This window comes from Oryx dammah, unplaced genomic scaffold, assembly GCF_014754425.2.
Source record: "Oryx dammah isolate SB20612 unplaced genomic scaffold, SCBI_Odam_1.1 HiC_scaffold_23, whole genome shotgun sequence".
NCBI classification, from domain to species: Eukaryota; Metazoa; Chordata; class Mammalia; order Artiodactyla; family Bovidae; genus Oryx; species Oryx dammah.
In genome coordinates this window covers 72,711,453-72,730,920 of record NW_024070207.1, presented here as the reverse complement: position 1 = coordinate 72,730,920, position 19,468 = coordinate 72,711,453, and the positions used below count along the sequence as shown (strand labels likewise).

The window sequence follows — 19,468 nt, the reverse complement described above, 5'->3', positions numbered from 1 at the left end:
AGATATATGTATCTCCAAAATGTTCAATGCTGAAGTTTTTTTTTTAAACTTAAATTCACACTGGCCGTAATTACACAGTTCCAGAATTCTCGGTTTCTGTAAGACGATGCTAGTTTGTACCAGGTTGTCACCCTGCTATATTATTCCACCATCTGTTGTGGTTTGCAGACATTTGTATATGAAGAAGCAGTTGGGCAAGTCAGGATCCTTGTATATTAACATGGGCTCAAATAATGACTTTTTGTGTGACTTTAAGCAGGCCATTTAACCTTCTTAATATTTTATAGCTCCCTTACAATACCAGTACTACCTTACATGTATATGAGCTGCTAAAGTTCACAACACATATTATTATTTCTGTTGATCCTTAGAACCTCAGTGTAGGCGTAAGAGAAAGTATTATTTCCATTTTACATGAGAAAACTAAAGTCAAACAGCAGAAGAGGAGGAACAGCCTTATGCAAAAACAAACAAATAAGAAACCATATAGACCCTTACCTCATACACCATAAACAAAAATTAACTCAAAATGAATCATAGACCAACATGTACGAAATAAGAGTATAAAAACTACAAGAAAAAAATAGAAGAAAATCTTTGTAATTTTGGAATAGGCAAAGACTTCTTATCATGACTAAAAACATGACCTATAAAAGAAAAGATGACAAATTGGGCTTCATCAAAATTCAGAACATTTGCTTTTTAAATAATGCCACTAAAAAATGAAAAGACAAGCCAGAGACTGGGAGATAATACTTACGAATAGTATATTTGATAAAGGATTTGTATATAGAACACATAAAGAACTCTTAAAACTCACTGAGAATCCAATTTTAAAAATGGGAAAATAATTGAATAGGTATCTTTCCAAAGAACAAATGGTCAATAAGCACATGAAAAAAGGATCAACAGTGTTAGCTACCAAGGCAGTTCAAATAAAAACCACAATGTGCTACTATTACATACCCAGTAGGATGGCTATAATAAAAGAATATGGACAATAAGAAGAGCTGATAAGGATGTGAAGAAATTGGAACTCTCATACACTGCTGGTAGGAACATAAAATTGATCAACAACTTTGGGAAACAGATTGCAGTTCCTCAAAAGTTAAATATAGAGCATTACCATATAACCTATTAATTCACATATTCTAGAGAATTGAAAACCCTAGAAAACAAAGACTTATCCACAAATGTTTATAGTAGCATTATTTATTATAGCCATAAAGTGGAAACAAAGTATTTACCAACTAGTGAACAAAATGTGGCATACTGATTCATTAAAAAGAATAGTATTCTATTTATTCAGCAATAAAAAGGCCATTCCTTTACATTACTGATACATGCTACAGCATGGGTGAACCTCAAAAACAGTAAGCTAAATTGAAAGAAGCCAGACACAAGAGGTCACAAGTATGATTTCATTTATATGAAGTATCTAGAAAGAGAAAATCTATAGAGATAAAAAGTAGATCAGTGGTTCCCTGGACCTGAAAATGGAAGCAGGGATTAACTACAAACAGGCAATGGGAAACTTCTGTGGGTAATGGAAATACTCTTAAACTGGAGTATGGCGACAGTTGCATAACTATAAATTTGCTAAAAATCACAGAGTTATATGCAAACAATGAGTGAATTTTATGGTATGTAAATTACATCTTAATAAAGATAATTTGAAAATTACTGAATTAAACCTGCACTGAAGAGAAAATCAGCAGAGGAGGGACTAAAATATAGGTCGTCTTCAGTGTTTCTTCCACTCTATTACCTGTCTCAGAAGTGGCAAGAATAACAATAAACTTTTCCAAAGAGTTAGTATGATCACAAGGAAATAACAATTCTACGAGATCTGAAAATACAAAATAATTAAAAATGCCAGATGGTACACTTTGACCTATTCCATAGTACACTTGTATTAGAAATTTTCTACTTTTAACTATTAATATTTACATTTCACAAACCCAGGGAAATTTTATAGTGTGTAACCACATTTTAAAATGAATTTATTCACCATAAAACTCATATCAAAAAGCATTATTCTATGTAATTTCTAATACACAAGACAACTCAGTTCTTTAAAATTAGCTTAAAGTTTAATATTGTTTGACTTACAGTTTGGCTAATAAAGATCAGAGTATCTTCAAAATTGCCCCAAATTTCTTCCATGGGACAGAGTTCTGTATTCGGCACCCCATCTGGCACTAAGAGGTTAACCAAGCTGTGCATACATTTGCTGAAAATCAAAAAGAGAAAACTCATCCCATAAGGAAAGAAATCATTGACTTCATGGCTGAGACAAGTAAAATCTGGACCTCATCCCAGACTAAGAGCTTCAAAACACGTCTGTTCTTCCTTCAATTTTATCTGGCCTCCAAGCTCAACGACAGATTTTTGAAGATATAAAAGGGGCTGACCAATCCTTCATTTTATTATGCCTATGGCTGTCTTTCACTTTTTTTTAGTTTCCTGAACTAAGGAGTTGTGTCTGTTTACTATATTTTATGAGGTGGCTTAATCTACATGCACTTTAAAGCATCTCATTACATTCTCAAATGGGGAAAGGGAATTGGATTTAAACTGGGAATAATTCCAGGAGAACTGTCTCTCATGTCTCAGAAAAGGAATACTGTTATGAAGTTTTCCAGAGAAAAATCACACAATATCTATTTCCCCCCCATGTCTGGGAATAGAGAACATAAAATCTCCAATAAATATTATTTTATATTATGTACAGCACTTATTGTTCCTTAAAGAAAGGTGCTTAGAAAAAAATATGAGGCAAATGTGCCAAAATGTTAGTATCTGTTAAATTTGAGTGGTGGATACATTGGTGCTTGTTATATTAATCTTTGTACTTTTCTGTACAATCGGCATATTTAGTACTAAAAGAAAGGTATCAATACTTAATCAATAATTTTATTATATATAAAGACTCACAAAAAGTAGTAACTTTCTCCTTCTTTTTCTCCTTTGGGACAATCAGATTCCTTCACCTTGCCTTGGTCTGTAACACAACTCTAAATATGGAGCTGTTCTGAGGGCTGAGGACTTTTTAGTCCAAGAGTTACAAGAGTACCCCAATCATCTTTTGCACCAGTTGAGTATGACTGATAACAAATGGGACATTAATTATAGCACTTTTGGCTATCAAAAAGCTAGAATTCTGTGTTGAATTATATTTACCAACCTGTATCCCAAAACATCAATTGATTCCTTCCTTTTGTAGAAAAACATAGCCTTTTTCAAGGCCTTCAGAGCAATAGAAGGATAGCATGCAGGCATTTCCATTGCTAATACTAAAAGAAGGGAAGCAAAAAGATTGTGAACATCATAATCTCATCCACTGAGTTTTCATCCTAGGTTACAACTTGTTTTCTCTAATGAAATTGACCGGAAACAGATACAAAAACAAACACAAAACTCCAAAAATGAATTTCATAATATGATGAATACGTGGTGGCTTTCAGAGATAGTTTCTACTTTCTGGGCAGAGTAACATGGCAGGATCACTAGGGTATATATATATATCCCCCCCCCCCCCCCCCCGCCCAGTAAACATCAACAGAGAACCTACTGTTTCTGTGACTCAGCACATAGTCATATAGGTGAAGTAATAATCTTATGAACCAAAGTGAAGGAGGGGCACATGAAAAAACAGAAAGCAGATCAGTAAAAAGGTACTAATCAAAAACACATTTATATTCTTCATGATCTGCTTTTACTGAAAGTGAAAGTTAAGTTGCTCAGTCATGTCCGACTCTTTGCGATCCCATGGACTGTAGCCCACCAGGCTCCTCCGTCCATAGGATTCTCCAGGCAATAATACTGGAGTGGGTTGCCATTTCCTTCTCCAGGGCATCCTCCCGGCCCAGGGATCAAACCCAGGTCTCCCACATTAGAGGCAGATGCTTTAACCTCTTAGCCACCAGAGAAGTGGATCAATATGAAAGTAGTCAAATGTGAACATCAGAAAACCTCTTAGTTTACCAGATGCATGATCTTTATAGTTCCAAAAAGCAAAAGAATAATGTTTTTAAAACAATAAGGTGTGCGTGTGTGTGTGCGTGTGTAAAGGTGACAGTGGATAACTGAGAACTTACTGGTGGGTGAATGAGAATGGACTGAGGGTATGTATATATGAAATGCTGATCAGTTCTGAGCAATGATGAAAAGGTTTTACTATAGACCTTTATAACTATGAAAATTTCTACACTTGATCTGAGCTCAGAATGAATGAAAAAAAATCCCAGATTTTTACTATAATATACTGTTTCTATCTAATATTAAAAACGGGAAACCCTTGGCATAAGAGTACATATCAAAGATAAAACTCTCAAAACTTCTAGATGCATTCAACAGGCCTCTAGAATTGGCGTTCCATTAGCCAAGGAGCAGTGGTCACCATCGCATGGCTATAAGGCGTACACCACCAGCTCCATGCTCCTAGAAATTCTGTCTTGGCAAGACAAGGAAAGACAAATGTGACTCTTGTACATTTGGGGCTCTCCGATACCTTTATTAGCCATATACAGGCTCCTGAGGAGGGCGAAAGATATAAAGGGAAGATAACTAGGCCATGTCTTGCAGTATACCCCCACAGAGGCTGAGTCCCCAAATACCACTTATAGCCCAATGAAAAATTTGAGGTTGGCAATTATGTTAAAAATATCACCAATATTTCTCTGTACACTTTAATAAATAACTAAGATTGTATCACCTTTGATTAGTGAAGAAGCTGATTATCTATTTCTAGCTAGCTGAGCAAACTTTAAGTTTCAGCTACTATCCCTATTGTGTAGTTACATTATTTGATTCTACACAAAATAAATATAAGTACCTATTATGAGCAATGCACATTGCTAGGGTTTATAAGTACAACAAATGTAAGTAATTATTACTCATGATTCTAAGGAGCTTATAATTTCATATAAAGAATAAGATAAACACAAATGATTGTAATACAGAATAGTGCAAGAATGCTATTAGAGAAGGAGAACAAAGTTCTATGGGGATACATTGCTTCCCACCTGGATGAAAGAGAGAATAGAGAGAAGAAAGAAAAATGTAGTATGATTTAAATGGGTACCAGCCTTCCAAAAAGAAAATTTAGCTCTTACCTGCAATTGTTTCAAATGCTTTACTTTCTAAGTGAGGTAGTTCCCACACTGGTTCCAGGAAGTGGTCCAGTAATGGGTCACTCAGTTTGGCTCTCACTTCAAACTCATACAGCAGAAGCAATGTCTCGCATGGATCTCTTGAGAAGTCCCCTAAGAAAGAGGCAAAAATGCAACATTCTCTCTGATTACATTTCATTATTCTCTCCTATTCTAATCTCTCTTCTGGGGAGATTTTCCTATTGAGGAAAATTAATTCTACTTACAATTTGAGGTTATCTTAGCTCCTTTAGATACATCTTTTACATTTTTAAATCTATAAACTTACCAATACTTTCACACCCTGAAATGCATTCACTAAAGTTGTCTACATTTCCTGAAATTTTTGCCATGATATTTCTAAATAGCCTGGAAAACTCCTGCTGCTATCTAATTCAAATATAATATTTGTCTGCCTTACTATAATAACTGAGTTAACCAGAAGATCCAGTGCAATATAAAACAACTGTAGTTTTATTTTCAACTAAGTAAGGGAAAGTTTCCAAACTGTTTCACTTAGTCAGTCAGTAATATTTATTTCTTGGTTATCACCATGGGCACAATCTTATATCAGGTGGCATATATCATACTATGTGAGTTGGTTTCCAATCACCCTTATTAGACTGAACAATTTCAAAAGTTTTGAGGTATAGCATATATACAATAAACAAGTGTATTAATCTTAAAAGTGTGAATTTTAAATCCTAAAACAGTGAATTTTTATGTCTGTTAAAACCCATATAACCACTACCCAAATCATGATAAAGAACACTTCCAACACTCGTGCTCCTTTCCAGTTAATACCACCTTTGCAGAGTTAACAACTATTTTGACTTCTATCACTACTGATTGTTATTTTTATTATTGAACATCAGTGATACCATGCAGAACTATAACCATCTTTTGAATATTGACCTGTATCCTGTGACTTGCTTAATTCATTTACTAGTTCCTGTAACTCTTTTGGTAGATTCTTTGGATTTTCTATATAGAGAATTATGTGTCCTCTGCAAATACAGATAGTTTTATTTGATCTTTTTCACTCTACACATCTTTTCCCACTCTTTTGCTTGCCTTATTGCGTTGGTTAGAACCACCAGGATGACAATGACCAGGAGTAGTGAGACTAGATATTCTTGATTTGTTTACATCCTTAGAGGGGAAGTATTCAGTCTTTCATCATTAAAATGACATTAGCTGTAGGTTTTATTTGTTATGGATGGCTTTTATCAGGTTAAGGAACTTCCCTACTATTCCTGTTTAGTTGAGAGTTTCTATAATAAATGGATATTGAATCTTGTCACTTAATCTGTTGATATGGTGAATTAACTGAGTTTATAATGCTGAAACCAGGACAAATCTCACTTGGTTAAAATCTGTTAGACTTTAAACTATGAATTCAATGGGTATAGGACAATTCAAGTTATCTGTTTCTTCTTGTGGGAGTTTTGGTAGTTTGACTTTCAAAGGAGTCTGTCAGTCTCATCTAACCCTTCAAATTAATGGGCATAAATTTGTTCAGAATATTCCCTTGTTATCTTTTTGTAATGTCTGTACGATCTGCAGTGATGTCTACACTATCATTCTTGGCATTGTTAATTTGTGTCTTGATCTGCCTGGCTAGAGGTTTCTCATTGCATTGACAAACAGCAACAACAAAACAGTTTTTGTTTTCATCAATTTTATCAATTGTTCCCTGTGTTAAATCTTATTGACATCTGCTTATGTTATTCCTTTCATTCTGCTTAATGTGGTTCAATTTGATAATTTTTCCTGTTTTTTACAGTGAAGGCTTAGATTATTTAAAATCTTTTTCTAATTGAGGCATTTAATTCTACAAACTTTTATCTAAACACTACTTTAGCTGTATCTCCAAATTTTTATATGCTGTGCTTTCATTTACTTCCTTTCAAACTATTTCTAACTTCCCCTACGACTTTCTCTTTGAACCATTTGATTATTTAAAAGTACATTAAAAAAAAAACCTGAAGTATAAGAAACAGAATCACAGACTTAGAGAATAAACTTATGATTGCCAGGGGGAAGGATGGGGGGAAGGGATAGGGGGTTTGTAATGGCCAGGTACACACTGTTATATATTATATGAGTGAAGTAAGTAAGAAAGACAAATATCATATAGTAATGTATACACACAGAATCTAGTAAGATGGTACTGATGAACCTATCTGCAAGGCAGCAATGGAGACACAGACACAGACAGAGAGAACAGATTTGTGGATATGGGGGTGGGGTAGGGAAATGGAATGAATTGAGAGTAGCATTGAAAATATATATTATCATATGTAAAATTAGATAGCCACTGGAAATTTACTGTATAATGCAGGGAGCTCAAATCAGGTGCTCTGTAATAACCTAGAGGGGTGATATGGAGACTTAAGTGGGAGGGGACATATGGATACCTATGGCTGATTCATATTGATGTATGGCAGAAACCAATACAGTACTGTAAAACAATTATCCTCCAATTAAAATTAAATTTTTTTGAAAAGAAAAAACTGAAAAAATAAAATGGATAACCAACAAGTACCTACTCTATAGCACAGGGAACTCTGCTGAATGTTATGTAGAAGCCTGGATGGAAGAGAGTTTGGGGGAGAATGGAAATATATATATGCATGGCTGAGTCCCTTTGCTACCCACCTGAAACTATCACAACACTGTTAATTGGCTATATTCCAATACAAAATAAAAAGTTTAATAAAAAAGATAAAATTGAAGCGTAGTTGATTTACAACATTGTTAGTTTTAGGTGTACAGCATAGTGAATCAATATTTTTACAGGCTACATTCAATTTTAAGTTATTACAAAACAATGGCTATATTTCACTGTGTTGTACAACATATCCTTGCTGCTTGTCTGTTTTATATATAATAGTTTGAACATGTTAATCACATACTCCTGTATTGCCCCCTCCCCCTTCACTTTCCCCATGGGTAACCATTAGTTTGTTCTCTATATCTGTGAATCCGTTTCTGTTCTTATGTACACTGCTTTGTTTACTTTTTTTAGATTCTACATATAAGGGATAACGTAGAGTATTTGTCTTCTTCCTGACTTATTTCACTAGTATAATATTCTCTAGGTCCATCCACGTTACAAATGCAGATTTCATTCTTTTTAATGGCTGAATAATATTCCATTGTGGGCTCAGTGGTGAAGAATCCACCTGCCAGTGCAGGAGACGTAGGTTTGATCCCTGGTTTGGGAAGATCCCCTGAAGAGGGAAATGGCAACCCACTCCAGTATTCTTGTCTGGGAAATCCCATGGACAGAGAAGCCTGGTGGGCTATAGTCCATGGGGTCACAAAAGATTCAGACATCACTTAGTAACTAAACAACAGCAACATTCCATTGTGTGTATATATACACACACATACACACACATTTATGCACACCACATCTTTATCCATTCGTCTGTTGACAGGTTGCTTCCCTATCTTGGTTATTATAAATAATCCTGCTATGAACATTGGGGTGCATGTATCATTTTGAATTTTTTTTCCAGATACATACACAGGAAGGAATTACATGATCATATGGTAGTTCTATTTTTAGTTTTTTGAGGAACTTCAATTTACATTCCCTCCAACAGTGTACAAGGGTTCCCTTTTCTCCACATCTTTACCAATGTGTTATTTGTGGTCTTTTTGAGGCTAGCCATTCTGACAGGTATCAGATGGTATCTCACTGTGGTCTTGATTTGCATTTCTCCAATGATTAGCGGTATTAAGCATCTTTTCATGTGCCTGTTAGACATCTGTATGTCTTCTCTGGAAAAATGTCTGTTTAGGACTTCTGCCCATTTTTAATTGAGCTGTTTCTTTTTATACTGAGTGTATGAGCTGTGTATATATTTTGGATATTAACATCTTATCCTTTGCAAGTATTTTCTCCCATTCCATAGCTTGTCTCTTTGTTTTGTCAGTGGTTTCCTTTGCAGTGCAAAAGTTTTTATGTTTAATTATACCCCCATTTATTTGTTTTTGCCTTTATTTCTTTTGCCTTAGGAGACAGACTTGAAAAATATTGCTATAGTTTATGTCACAGAGTGTTCTGCCTATGTTCTCTTCTGGGAGTTTTATGGTTTTAGGTCTTACATTTACGTCTTTAATCCATTTTTAGTTTATTTTTGTATTTGGTGTACAGAAATGTTCTAATTTCATGGTTTTACATGTGGCTGTACAGTTTTCCCAGCATCACTTATTGAAGAGACTGTCTTTTCTCCATTGTATATTCTTAACTCCTCTGTCATAGATTAATTGACCAGAGGTGTATGGGTTAATTTCTGGGTTCTCTATTCTGTTCTATTGATCTGTGTGTCCGTTGTTTTGGCAGTGCCATATTGTTTAGATTACTGTAGCTTTGAGCACAGTCTGAAGTCAGGGAGCATGATACCCTCAGTTTTGTCCTTTTTTCTCAAGATTGCTTTGGCAGTTCAGGGTCTCTTGTGGTTCCATATAAATTTTAGGATTATTTATTCAAGTTCTGTAAAAAATGTCATGAGTATTTTGATAAGAATTGCCTCAAATCTGTAGATCACTTTGAGTGTATGGACATTTGAACAATATTAATTATCAAAATCCAAGAACAGGAAAAAAATCTTTCCATTTCTTTGTATAATTTTAAAATTGCATCATCAATGTTTTATAGTTTTCAGAGTAACCTGCTGCTACTAAGCTACTGCTAAGTTGCTTCAGTCGTGTCTGACTCTGTGCAACCCCAGAGATGGCAGCCTACCAGGCTCCGCCATCCCTGGGATTCTCCAAGCAAGAACACTGGAGTGGGTTGCCATTTCCGTCTCCAATGCATCAAAGTGAAAAGTGAAAGTGAAGTAACTGAGTCGCGTCCAACTCTCAGTGACCCCAAGGACTGCAGCCTACCAGGCTCCTCCGTCCATGGGATTTTCCAGGAAGAGTAACCTAGGTATTTTATTCTGCTTTATCTTTCTGATAGCTCATTATTAGTGTATAGAAAAGTAACAGATTTCCATATATTAGTTTTATATCCTGCAACTTTATTGAAGTCATTTATCAGTCCTAATAGTTTTTTTGGTGAAGAATTTAGGGTTTCTTCCATACAGTATAATGTCATCTGGAAATAGTGAGTTTTACTTCTTCTCTTCCAATCTGGATGCTTTTTTTTTCTTTTTCTTGTCTGATTGCAGTGGCTAGAACTTCCAATGCTACATTAAACAGAAGTAGTGAGAAAGGGCATCCTTGTCTTGTAACTGGTCCAAAAAAGACTTTCATTATTTCTTTGTTGAGTATGAGTGAGTTTAGCATAAATGGCCTTAATTATGTTGATACATGTTCCCTCTATATCATAATACCATAATAAAGAGCCTGCGTATCACAATGAAAGATCCTGCGTGCCATAATGAAGATCCTGTGTTCTGCAACTAATATTGGAGGCAGTCAAATAAATAAATATTAAAAAATAAAGTGTCTTATCTGATATTAATATAGGCATTCCAGTTTTCTTTTGATTAATGTTTGCATAGTGTTTGCACAGAAGTATGTTGTTTCATTTCCAAATATATTTTTGGAAATGAAAATATAAACCATACATATATTTTATATTATAGATTTATCATTTAATTCCATTATGGTAAGAGAAAATACTTTCTATATTTTAACATTTTTAACCCTTTTCTGGTTTGTTTTATGGTTTAGAATGTGGTCTGTGTTCAATGATCCACATGCATCTAAAAATAAATGTATATTCTGGTATAGAGCATTCTATGTCAATTAGATCAAGTTGACTGATGGTGTTACTTATGTCTTCTACACCCTCGTTGAGTATCTACTGACTTATTCTACTGATTACTGAGTATACTGGAGTCTCCAACCACAGGGTGGATTTATCTGGTCTTCCTTTCAGTTCTATCAGCTTTTGCTTCATGTATTTTGAAGTTCTGTCATTAGGTAAATTACACATTTAGGATAGTTATGTTATCATGCTTATTGATCACTTTTTCATTATATCCGTCCTTATCCCTAGTAATATTCCTTGTTTTAAAGTGTCTTTTCTGGGGATTTCCCTGATGGTCCAGTGGTTAAGAATCTGCCTTCCAATGCAGGGGATGCAGGTTCAATCCTTGGTCAGGGAACTAAGATCCCACAAGTAGTAGGGCAACTAAGTCCATGGGCCATAACTACTGAGCCAGTGCACAACTAGAGATGCCTGCATGCCATAAGGAAGAGCCTGTGTATCACAATGAAAGATTCTGCATGCCATAATGAAGATCCTGTGTTCTGCAACTAATACCGGAGGCAGTCAAACAAGTAAATATTAAAAAATAGTGTCTTATATGATATTAATATAGGCATTCCAGTTTTCTTTTGATTAATGTTTGCATAGTGTATCATTTTCAGTTCCTTTTATTTTTAACTTATCTATATATTCATATTTAAGTCAGTTTCTTATAGACAGCATGCAGTTGGATGTTGATTTTTTAGCCAATCTTATATTCTTTTTTTCTTTTCTTGATCTTTTAATTGGTGTGATCAAACTACAATCTGTGGGCTGGCCATTTGTTTGGCAATAAAGTTTTATGGGAATAGAGTCATGTCCATTTGTTTAAATATTATCTATGTCTACTTTCCTTCCTGTAATGGCAGAGTTGAGTAGCTGTGTCTGAGACCCTATGGCCTGCTAGCCTAAAATATTTATTAATATTATTGGCCCTTTAAGAAAAGTGCCTTGACCTCTGATTTATACCATTTATATTTAATGCAATTATTGATATAGTTGGATATTCTTGAACTTCATTAAAATTAATTTTGTTGTTGTTGTGTTAGTTGTTCAGTTGTGTCTGACTCTTTGCAACCCCATGGACTATAGCCTGCCAGGCTCCTCTGTCCATGGAATTCTCCAGGCAAGAGTACTGGGGTGGGTTGCCATGCCCTGCGCCACAGGATCTTACCAACCCAGGAAATGAACCTATGTCTCCTACATTGCAGGTAGATTTTTTATCAACTGAGCCACCAGGGAAGCCCCAAATTAATTATATTTAGAACAGCTAGAAAATCAAGAAGAAAAATACTATAAACTTTAAGATATTTAGTTCACTTAAAATGTTAGACTGATATTACATTGAGTTAATAAATGGATAATAGATACCAAGATAACTTTTAAGTAAAACCAAATACTTTCATTACTAAGCATAGTTTTAAGTTTACATACTATTGCTTCTTATTTTTATATGCTATAGAGAGGCAGTATCTTTGGGTTATGTTAAAGAATGTGTTAATTTTTCCTCTTTAAAAGGGATGAAGGACTACCTTCATGAACTCTGCTAGTCTGCTACACTACTAGTGAGTGAGAGATGGGTCTCAATTACACCTAAGTTTTCTCTTTGAAATAAAAATTATTTTGGTTAAAAGTTACAATTAAAACAAGTGGTTGAGATTATATTATGAGCAATAGCATAAAATGGATATGTGCCTTTGTTTTTAAAGGAAAAAATAGTTTCCTTCCAAATCAGTGGTTCTCAAACTTTCTGTTCTCAGGACCCCCATGTACTCTGAAAAAATTATCAAAGAGATTTTTCATATGCAGGTTATAACTATTGATATTTACCATTTTAGAAATTAAAACAAAACTTCAATATATTTCCTGATTGAATTAATTTGAGATGAAGTCACTGTGTGTTAATGTCAATTAAAAAGTAATTGTTTTTTTGAAAGTGAATGAGAAGAGGGAGGTGGGAGGGATGTTCAAGTGGGAGGGGACATGGGTAAATCTATGGCTGATTCATGTTGATGTTTGGTAGAAACCAACATAATACTGTAAAGCAATTATCCTTCAATTAAAAATAAATGAAATTTTTAAAAATGAATGAGAAAATTGTTTCACAGTTTTGAAAAGCTCCTTAATGCCTGACTTAACAGAAATAGCTAGATTCTTGTATTTTCTTCTGCACCCAATCTTATTACAGTATCACACATCATGTAGCCTCTGAAAAACTGTCTTAGTCTTTTCATAAAACTAGTTTTGACAGGCAGATCCCCTAAAAGGTTGTCAGTTTGTTCAAGAATATAAAAGAACATAATGAAGGACAAATCTGGAAAGTAAATTTCATTTGCCCTAGTTTAAACCTGAGTCTAAAATAAAGCTCTTTAATGTATTAGAATGGAGCAAAGTTATCTTGATTTTTTTGATGGGCTTGCTTCCTTAGTTTACTAAATGATGGTTTCACTTATAATATAAAAGTTTATTCTTTGCCTTGTATGTAATCTACCTAGATAGCAGATTTTGTGTTTTACCAGAATAATTTTTTGATCTTTATTATCTTTGTGATATCTTTATTTTTGATCACTTAATGAAAAAAAGATTAAGAAAAAAGTTTTCTCAATTATTGAAGAGCTAAAGTTTTTTAGAATTATTTTCTATGCTTATTTGTAAATGTGTTACTGTCATTTTGCTTAGATGGGTAACCAAGTACTGTTTCTCAGGCACCCACAATTGTATTTTAATCAAATGCCCAACTGCCTCTAACAACTCTTAATTTTGCCCTGAAAAGTCACATCCCAAATATAGAAAATATACAACAATGTTTTCAGGATATCTTCTAAACCTAAAATTATCTTTGAAATTTCCAAAAGGGCCCCTGGAAAACCACAAAAATTCATTCTTTCTCCTCATAAAGAGAGAAAATATAAGAAGTAATTAGGTTTGTTTGATGGGTTACTATTGCTAAGAGTTGCATGAGAAGAGTTTCAAAATCAGAAGAGATGCTTAGCCTTCTCTATGTTAAATTTTTATAGGTAAAATATTATTAATATAAAAATTTCAGAAATTTTACTCTTTATAGGCAGTTCCTGGAGATTTTTGACTGTCTTCTCTGTTCCTAGTGTATTTTTACCTTCAGATAAATATAAATCATACATTTTATGAATAATTTTCAAAAATGGATAGAATATGTAGATAGGGGATGAACAAGGAAATAGAGGATGCTAACAACACTATAAACCAATTAGAAATAACAGACGTTATATATAATACTCCATCCAACAACAGCAGAAAATCTTTATGCTCAAGTGCTAATGGAATATTCTCCAGAAGAGAACATATATCTGGCTACAAAATAAGTCTCAATAAATTTAATAAGACTAAAATCACATAGAGTATATTCTCTGACCATAATGGAATGAAGCTAGAAATCCATAACAGAAAGAAAACTGGAAAAGTCACAAGTATGTGGAAATTAAACAACAAGCATTGGACCAAAGGGAAAAAAAATCCAAAGAGAACTTAGAAAAATGCCTAGAGATGGCTGGTAACAAAAACAAAACATAATGAAATTTATGGGATGTAGTAAAAGCAGTATTGAAAGGAAAGATTGTAACTATAAATATCCATAAAGGAAGAAAAAATTTTAAGCAATACCACAACTTTAAATCATGAGGAACTAGAAAAAAGAGCAAAACAAATTAAAAGTTACTAGAGAAGTGAAGTAATAAAGAGCAGAGAAAAATAAATTGGAGGATAGAAAAACAGAGAAAATCAATGAAACCAACAATTTGAAGAGATTTTAAAAACTGAAAAAAAAAAATTTAGCTACACTGACAATAAGCATGGCCAAGAAGAGCTACCCCACATCCGAGGTCAGGGGCAGCGGCCTAGCGTGCCAGGCTGCAACAGCACAGGAACGGCTGAGAGGAGCTACCCTGTGTCCAAGGTCAGGGGCGGTGGCCGAAAGGAGCTACCCCGCGTCTGAGGCCAGTGGCGACTGGGAGGAGACACCTTGCTTCCGAGGTCAGGGGCGGCCTGGAGAAGCCACCTCGTGCCTGAGGCCAGGGGTGGTGACCCTGAGGAGCCACCCAAGCCTGTGGCCAGGGCAGGCGGCTGGGAGGAGCAACCCGGGGAGCTGTGGCTGCGCAGGCACAGGAGGGCCTAGAGGAGCTATCCCACATTGAAGGTCAGGAACGGCGGTGGTAAAGAGATACCCCTCGGCCAAGGTAAGGAGCAGCGGCTGTGCTTTGCTGGAGCGGACGTGAAGAGAATCCCCATGCCCAAGGTAAGAGAAACCCAAGTAAGATGGTAGGTGTTGCAAGAGGGCATCAGAGGGCAGACACACAGAGGGCAGACACACAGAAATCATACTCACAGGAAACTAGTCAATCTAATCACACTAGGACCACAGCCTTGTCTAACTCAATGAAACCAAGCCATGCCTGCAGGGCAACCCAAGACAGGTGGGTCATGGTGCAGAGGTCTGACAGCATATGGTCCACTGGAGAAGGGAATGGCAAGCCACTTCAGTATTCTTGCCTTGAGAACCCCATGAACAGTATGAAAAGGCAAAATGATAGGATACCAAAAGAGGAACTTCCCAGTCATTAGGTGCCCAATATGGTACTGGAGATCAGAGGAGAAATAAATCCAGAAAGAATGAAGGGATGGAGCCAAAGCAAAAACAATACACAGTTGTGGATGTGACTGGTGATAGAAGCAAGATCCAATGCTGTGAAGAGCAATATTGCATAGGAACCTGGAATGTCAGGTCCATGAATCAAGGCAAATTGGAAGCGGTCAAACAAGAGATGGCAAGGGTGAACGTCGACATTCTAGGAATCAGCAAACTAAAATGGACTGGAATGGGTGAATTTAACTCAGATGACCATTATATCTACTACTGCGGGCAGGAATCCCTCAGAAGAAATGGAGTAGCCATCATGGTCAACAAAGGAGTCCAAAATGCAGTACTTAGATGCAATCTCAAAAACGACAGAATGATCTCTGTTCGTCTCCAAGGCAAACCATTCAATATCACAGTTATCCAAGTCTATGCCCCAACCAGTAACGCGAAGAAACTGAAGTTGAATGGTTTCATGAAGAACTACAAGACCTTATAGAACTAACACCCAAAAAAGATGTCCTTTTCATTATAGGGGACTGGAATGCAAAAGTAGGAAGTCAAGAAACACCTGGAGTAACAGGCAAATTTGGCCTTGGAATGCAGAATGAAGCAGGGCAAAGACTAATAGAGTTTTGCCAAGAAAATGCACTGGTCATAGCAAACACCCTCTTCCAACAACACAAGAGAAGACTCTACACATGGACATCACCAGATGGTCAACACCGAAATCAGATTGATTATATTCTTTGCAGCCAAAGATGGAAAAACTCTATACAGTCAACAAAAACAAGACCAGGAGCTGACTGTGGCTCAGATCATGAACTCCTTATTACCAAATTCAGACTCAAATTTAAGAAAGTAGGGAAAACCGCTAGACCATTCAGGTATGACCTAAATCAAATCCCTTATGATTATACAGTGGAAGTGAGAAATAGATTTAAGGGCCTAGATCTAATAGATATAGAGTGCCTGATGAACTATGGACTGAGGTTCATGACATTGTACAGGAGACAGGGATCAAAACCATCCCCATGGAAAAGAAATGCAAAAAAGCAAAATGGCTGTCTGGGGAGGCCTTACAAATAGCTGTAAAAAGAAGAGAGGCGAAAAGCAAAGGAGAAAAGGAAAGATATAAGCATCTGAATGCAGAGTTCCAAAGAACAGCAAGAAGAGATAAGAAAGCCTTCTTCAGCAATCAAGGCAAAGAAATAGAGGAAAACAAAAGAATGGGAAAGACTAGTGATCTCTTCAAGAAAATTAGAGGTACCAAGGGAACATTTCATGCAAAGATGGGCTTGAGAAAGGACAGAAATGGTCTGGACCTAACAGAAGCAGAAGATATTAAGAAGAGGTGGCAAGAATACACAGAAGAACTGTACAAAAAAGATCTTCACGACCCAGATAATCATGATGAATGTGATCACTAATCTAGAGCCAGACATCTTGGAATGTGAAGTCAAGTGGGCCTTAGAAAGCATCACTATGAACAAAGCTAGTGGAGGTGATGGAATTCCAGCCGAGCTGTTTCAAATCCTGAAAGATGATGCTGTGAAAGTGCTGCACTCAATATGCCAGCAAATTTGGAAAGCTCAGCAGTGGCCACAGGACTGGAAAAGGTCAGTTTTCATTCCAATCCCTAAGAAAGGCAATGCCAAAGAATGCTCAAACTACCGCACAATTGCACTCATCTCACATGCTAGTAAAATAATGCTCAAAATTCTCCAAGCCAGGCTTCAGCAATACGTGAACCATGAAGTCCCTGATGTTCAAGCTGGTTTTAGAAAAGGCAGAGGAACCAGAGATCAAATGGCCAACATCCGCTGGATCATGGAAAAAGCAACAGAGTTCCAGAAAAACATCTATTTCTGCTTTACTGACTATGCCAAAGCCTTTGACTGTGTGGATCACAATAAACTGTGGAAAATTCTGAGAGAGATGGGAATACCAGACCTCCTGACCTGCCTCTTGAGAAATCTGTATGCAGGTCAGGAAGCAACAGTTAGAACTGGACATGGAACAACAGACTGGTTCCAAATAGGAAAAGGAGTTAAGTCAAGGCTGTATATTGTCACCCTGCTTATTTAACTTATATGCAGAGTACATCATGAGAAACGGTGGGCTGGAAGAAACACAAGCTGGAATCAAGATTGCCGGGAGAAATATCAATAACCTCAGATATGCAGATGACACCACCCTTATGGCAGAAAGTGAAGAGGAGCTAAAAAGCCTCGTGATAAAAGTGAAAGAGGAGAGTGAAAAAGTTGGCTTAAAGTTCAACATTCAGAAAACGAAGATCATGGCATCTGGTCCCATCACTTCATGGCAAATAGATGGGGAAACAGTGGAAACAGTGGCTGACTTTCTTTTTTTGGCTCCAAAATCACTGCAGATGGTGACTGCAGCCATGAAATTAAAAGACGCTTACTCCTTGGAAGAAAAGTTATGACCAAGTTAGATAGTATATTCAAAAGCAGAGACATTATTTTGCCGACTAAAGTCCGTCTAGTCAAGGCTATGGTTTTCCCTGTGGTCATGTATGGATGTGAGAGTTGGACTGTGAAGAAGGCTGAGCGCCAAAGAATTGATGCTTTTGAACTGTGGTGTTGGAGAAGACTCTTGAGAGTCCCTTGGACTGCAAGGAGACCCAACCAGTCCATTCTGAAGGAGATCAACCCTGGGATTTCTTTGGAAGGAATGATGCTGAAGCTAAAACTCCAGTACTTGGCCACCTCATGCGAAGAGTTGACTCACTGGAAAAGACTCTGATGCTGGGAGGGATCGGGGGCAGGAGGAGGAGGGGATGGCCAATGATGAGATGGCTGGATGGCATCACGGACTCGATGGACGTGAGTCTGAGTGAACTCCGGGAGATGGTGATGGACAGGGATACCTGGCCTGCTGCGATTCATGGGGTTGCAAAGAGTCGGACACGACTGAGTGACTGAAATGAACTGAACTGACAGTAAGAGAAGATTCATTATTAGAATCAGATCCTAGTAATTCAAAGAGAGGCTTCAAAAGAGGGGACATTATAACTGACCTTACAGAAATAAAAAGGATCACAAGAGATTACTATGAACTATTGTATGCCAACAAATTAAATTTACTAGATGAAACAACAAATTCTTTTCTTTGATTTTCCCTTAGCTTTAACCTAATGTCCTTTTTCTCTTTTAAAAATTTATTTTTAATTGGAGGATAACTGCTTTACAATTTACAATGTTGTGTTGGTTTCTGCCATACAACAACATGAATCAGCCAAAAGTATACCTATATTCCCTCTCTCTGAACCACCTTTCCACCCCTCACCCCATCCCACCCTTCTAGGTTGTCACAGAGCACCAGGCTAAGCTCCCTGTGTTATACAGCAACTTTCCACTAGCTATCTTTTTTATATATAGTAATGTGTATGTTTCAATGATACTCTCTCAATTCGTCCAAAGTGCTATTTTCCCCACTGTGTCCACAAGTCTCATCTCTATGTCGGCATCTCTATCCCTGCCTTGCAAGTAGGTTCATCAGTATCATTTTTCTAAATTTCATGTACATGCATTAATGTATGATATTTTTCTGTGACTTACCTTGTATAACAGGCTCTAGGTTCACCCACCTCACCAGAACTGACTCAAATTTGTTCCTTTTTATGGCTAAATAATATGAAGAAGGGTGAGTGCTGAAGAATTGATGCTTTTGAACTGTGGTGTTGGAGAAGACTCTTGAGAGAGTCCCTTGGAGACTCCAACCAGTCCATCCTAAAGGAGATTAGTCCTGGGTGTTCATTGGAGGGACTGATGTTGAAGCTGAAACTCCAATACTTTGGCTACCTGATGAGAAGAGCTGACTCATTTGAAAAGACCCTGATGCTGGGAAAGATTAAGGGCAGGAGGAGAAGGGGATGACAGAGGATGAGATGGTTGGATGGCATCACTG

At 36.5% G+C, this 19,468-nt stretch overlaps 1 protein-coding gene and 2 non-coding genes across 3 annotated transcripts in view; 2 read left to right on the top strand and 1 right to left on the bottom strand.

Moving 5' to 3' along the window:
- Positions 1-19,468, bottom strand: part of TEX11 (testis expressed 11) — a 239,607-nt gene that overhangs the window by 28,976 nt on the left and 191,163 nt on the right. Inside the window, exons 26-28 of the mRNA XM_040265735.1 lie at positions 5,118-5,267; positions 3,188-3,296; positions 2,113-2,233 (exon numbers count right to left, since the gene is read on the bottom strand). Of these exons, the coding sequence (XP_040121669.1) occupies positions 2,113-2,233; positions 3,188-3,296; positions 5,118-5,267 (380 nt within the window). The remainder of the gene's footprint in view (positions 1-2,112; positions 2,234-3,187; positions 3,297-5,117; positions 5,268-19,468) is intronic.
- LOC120882700 lies at positions 3,937-4,015 on the top strand. The gene has a single exon (XR_005725560.1). It is a non-coding gene; the product is annotated as a small nucleolar RNA U2-19 (small nucleolar RNA).
- Positions 4,158-4,227, top strand: LOC120882699. Its single transcript, XR_005725559.1, has one exon. It is a non-coding gene; the product is annotated as a small nucleolar RNA U2-30 (small nucleolar RNA).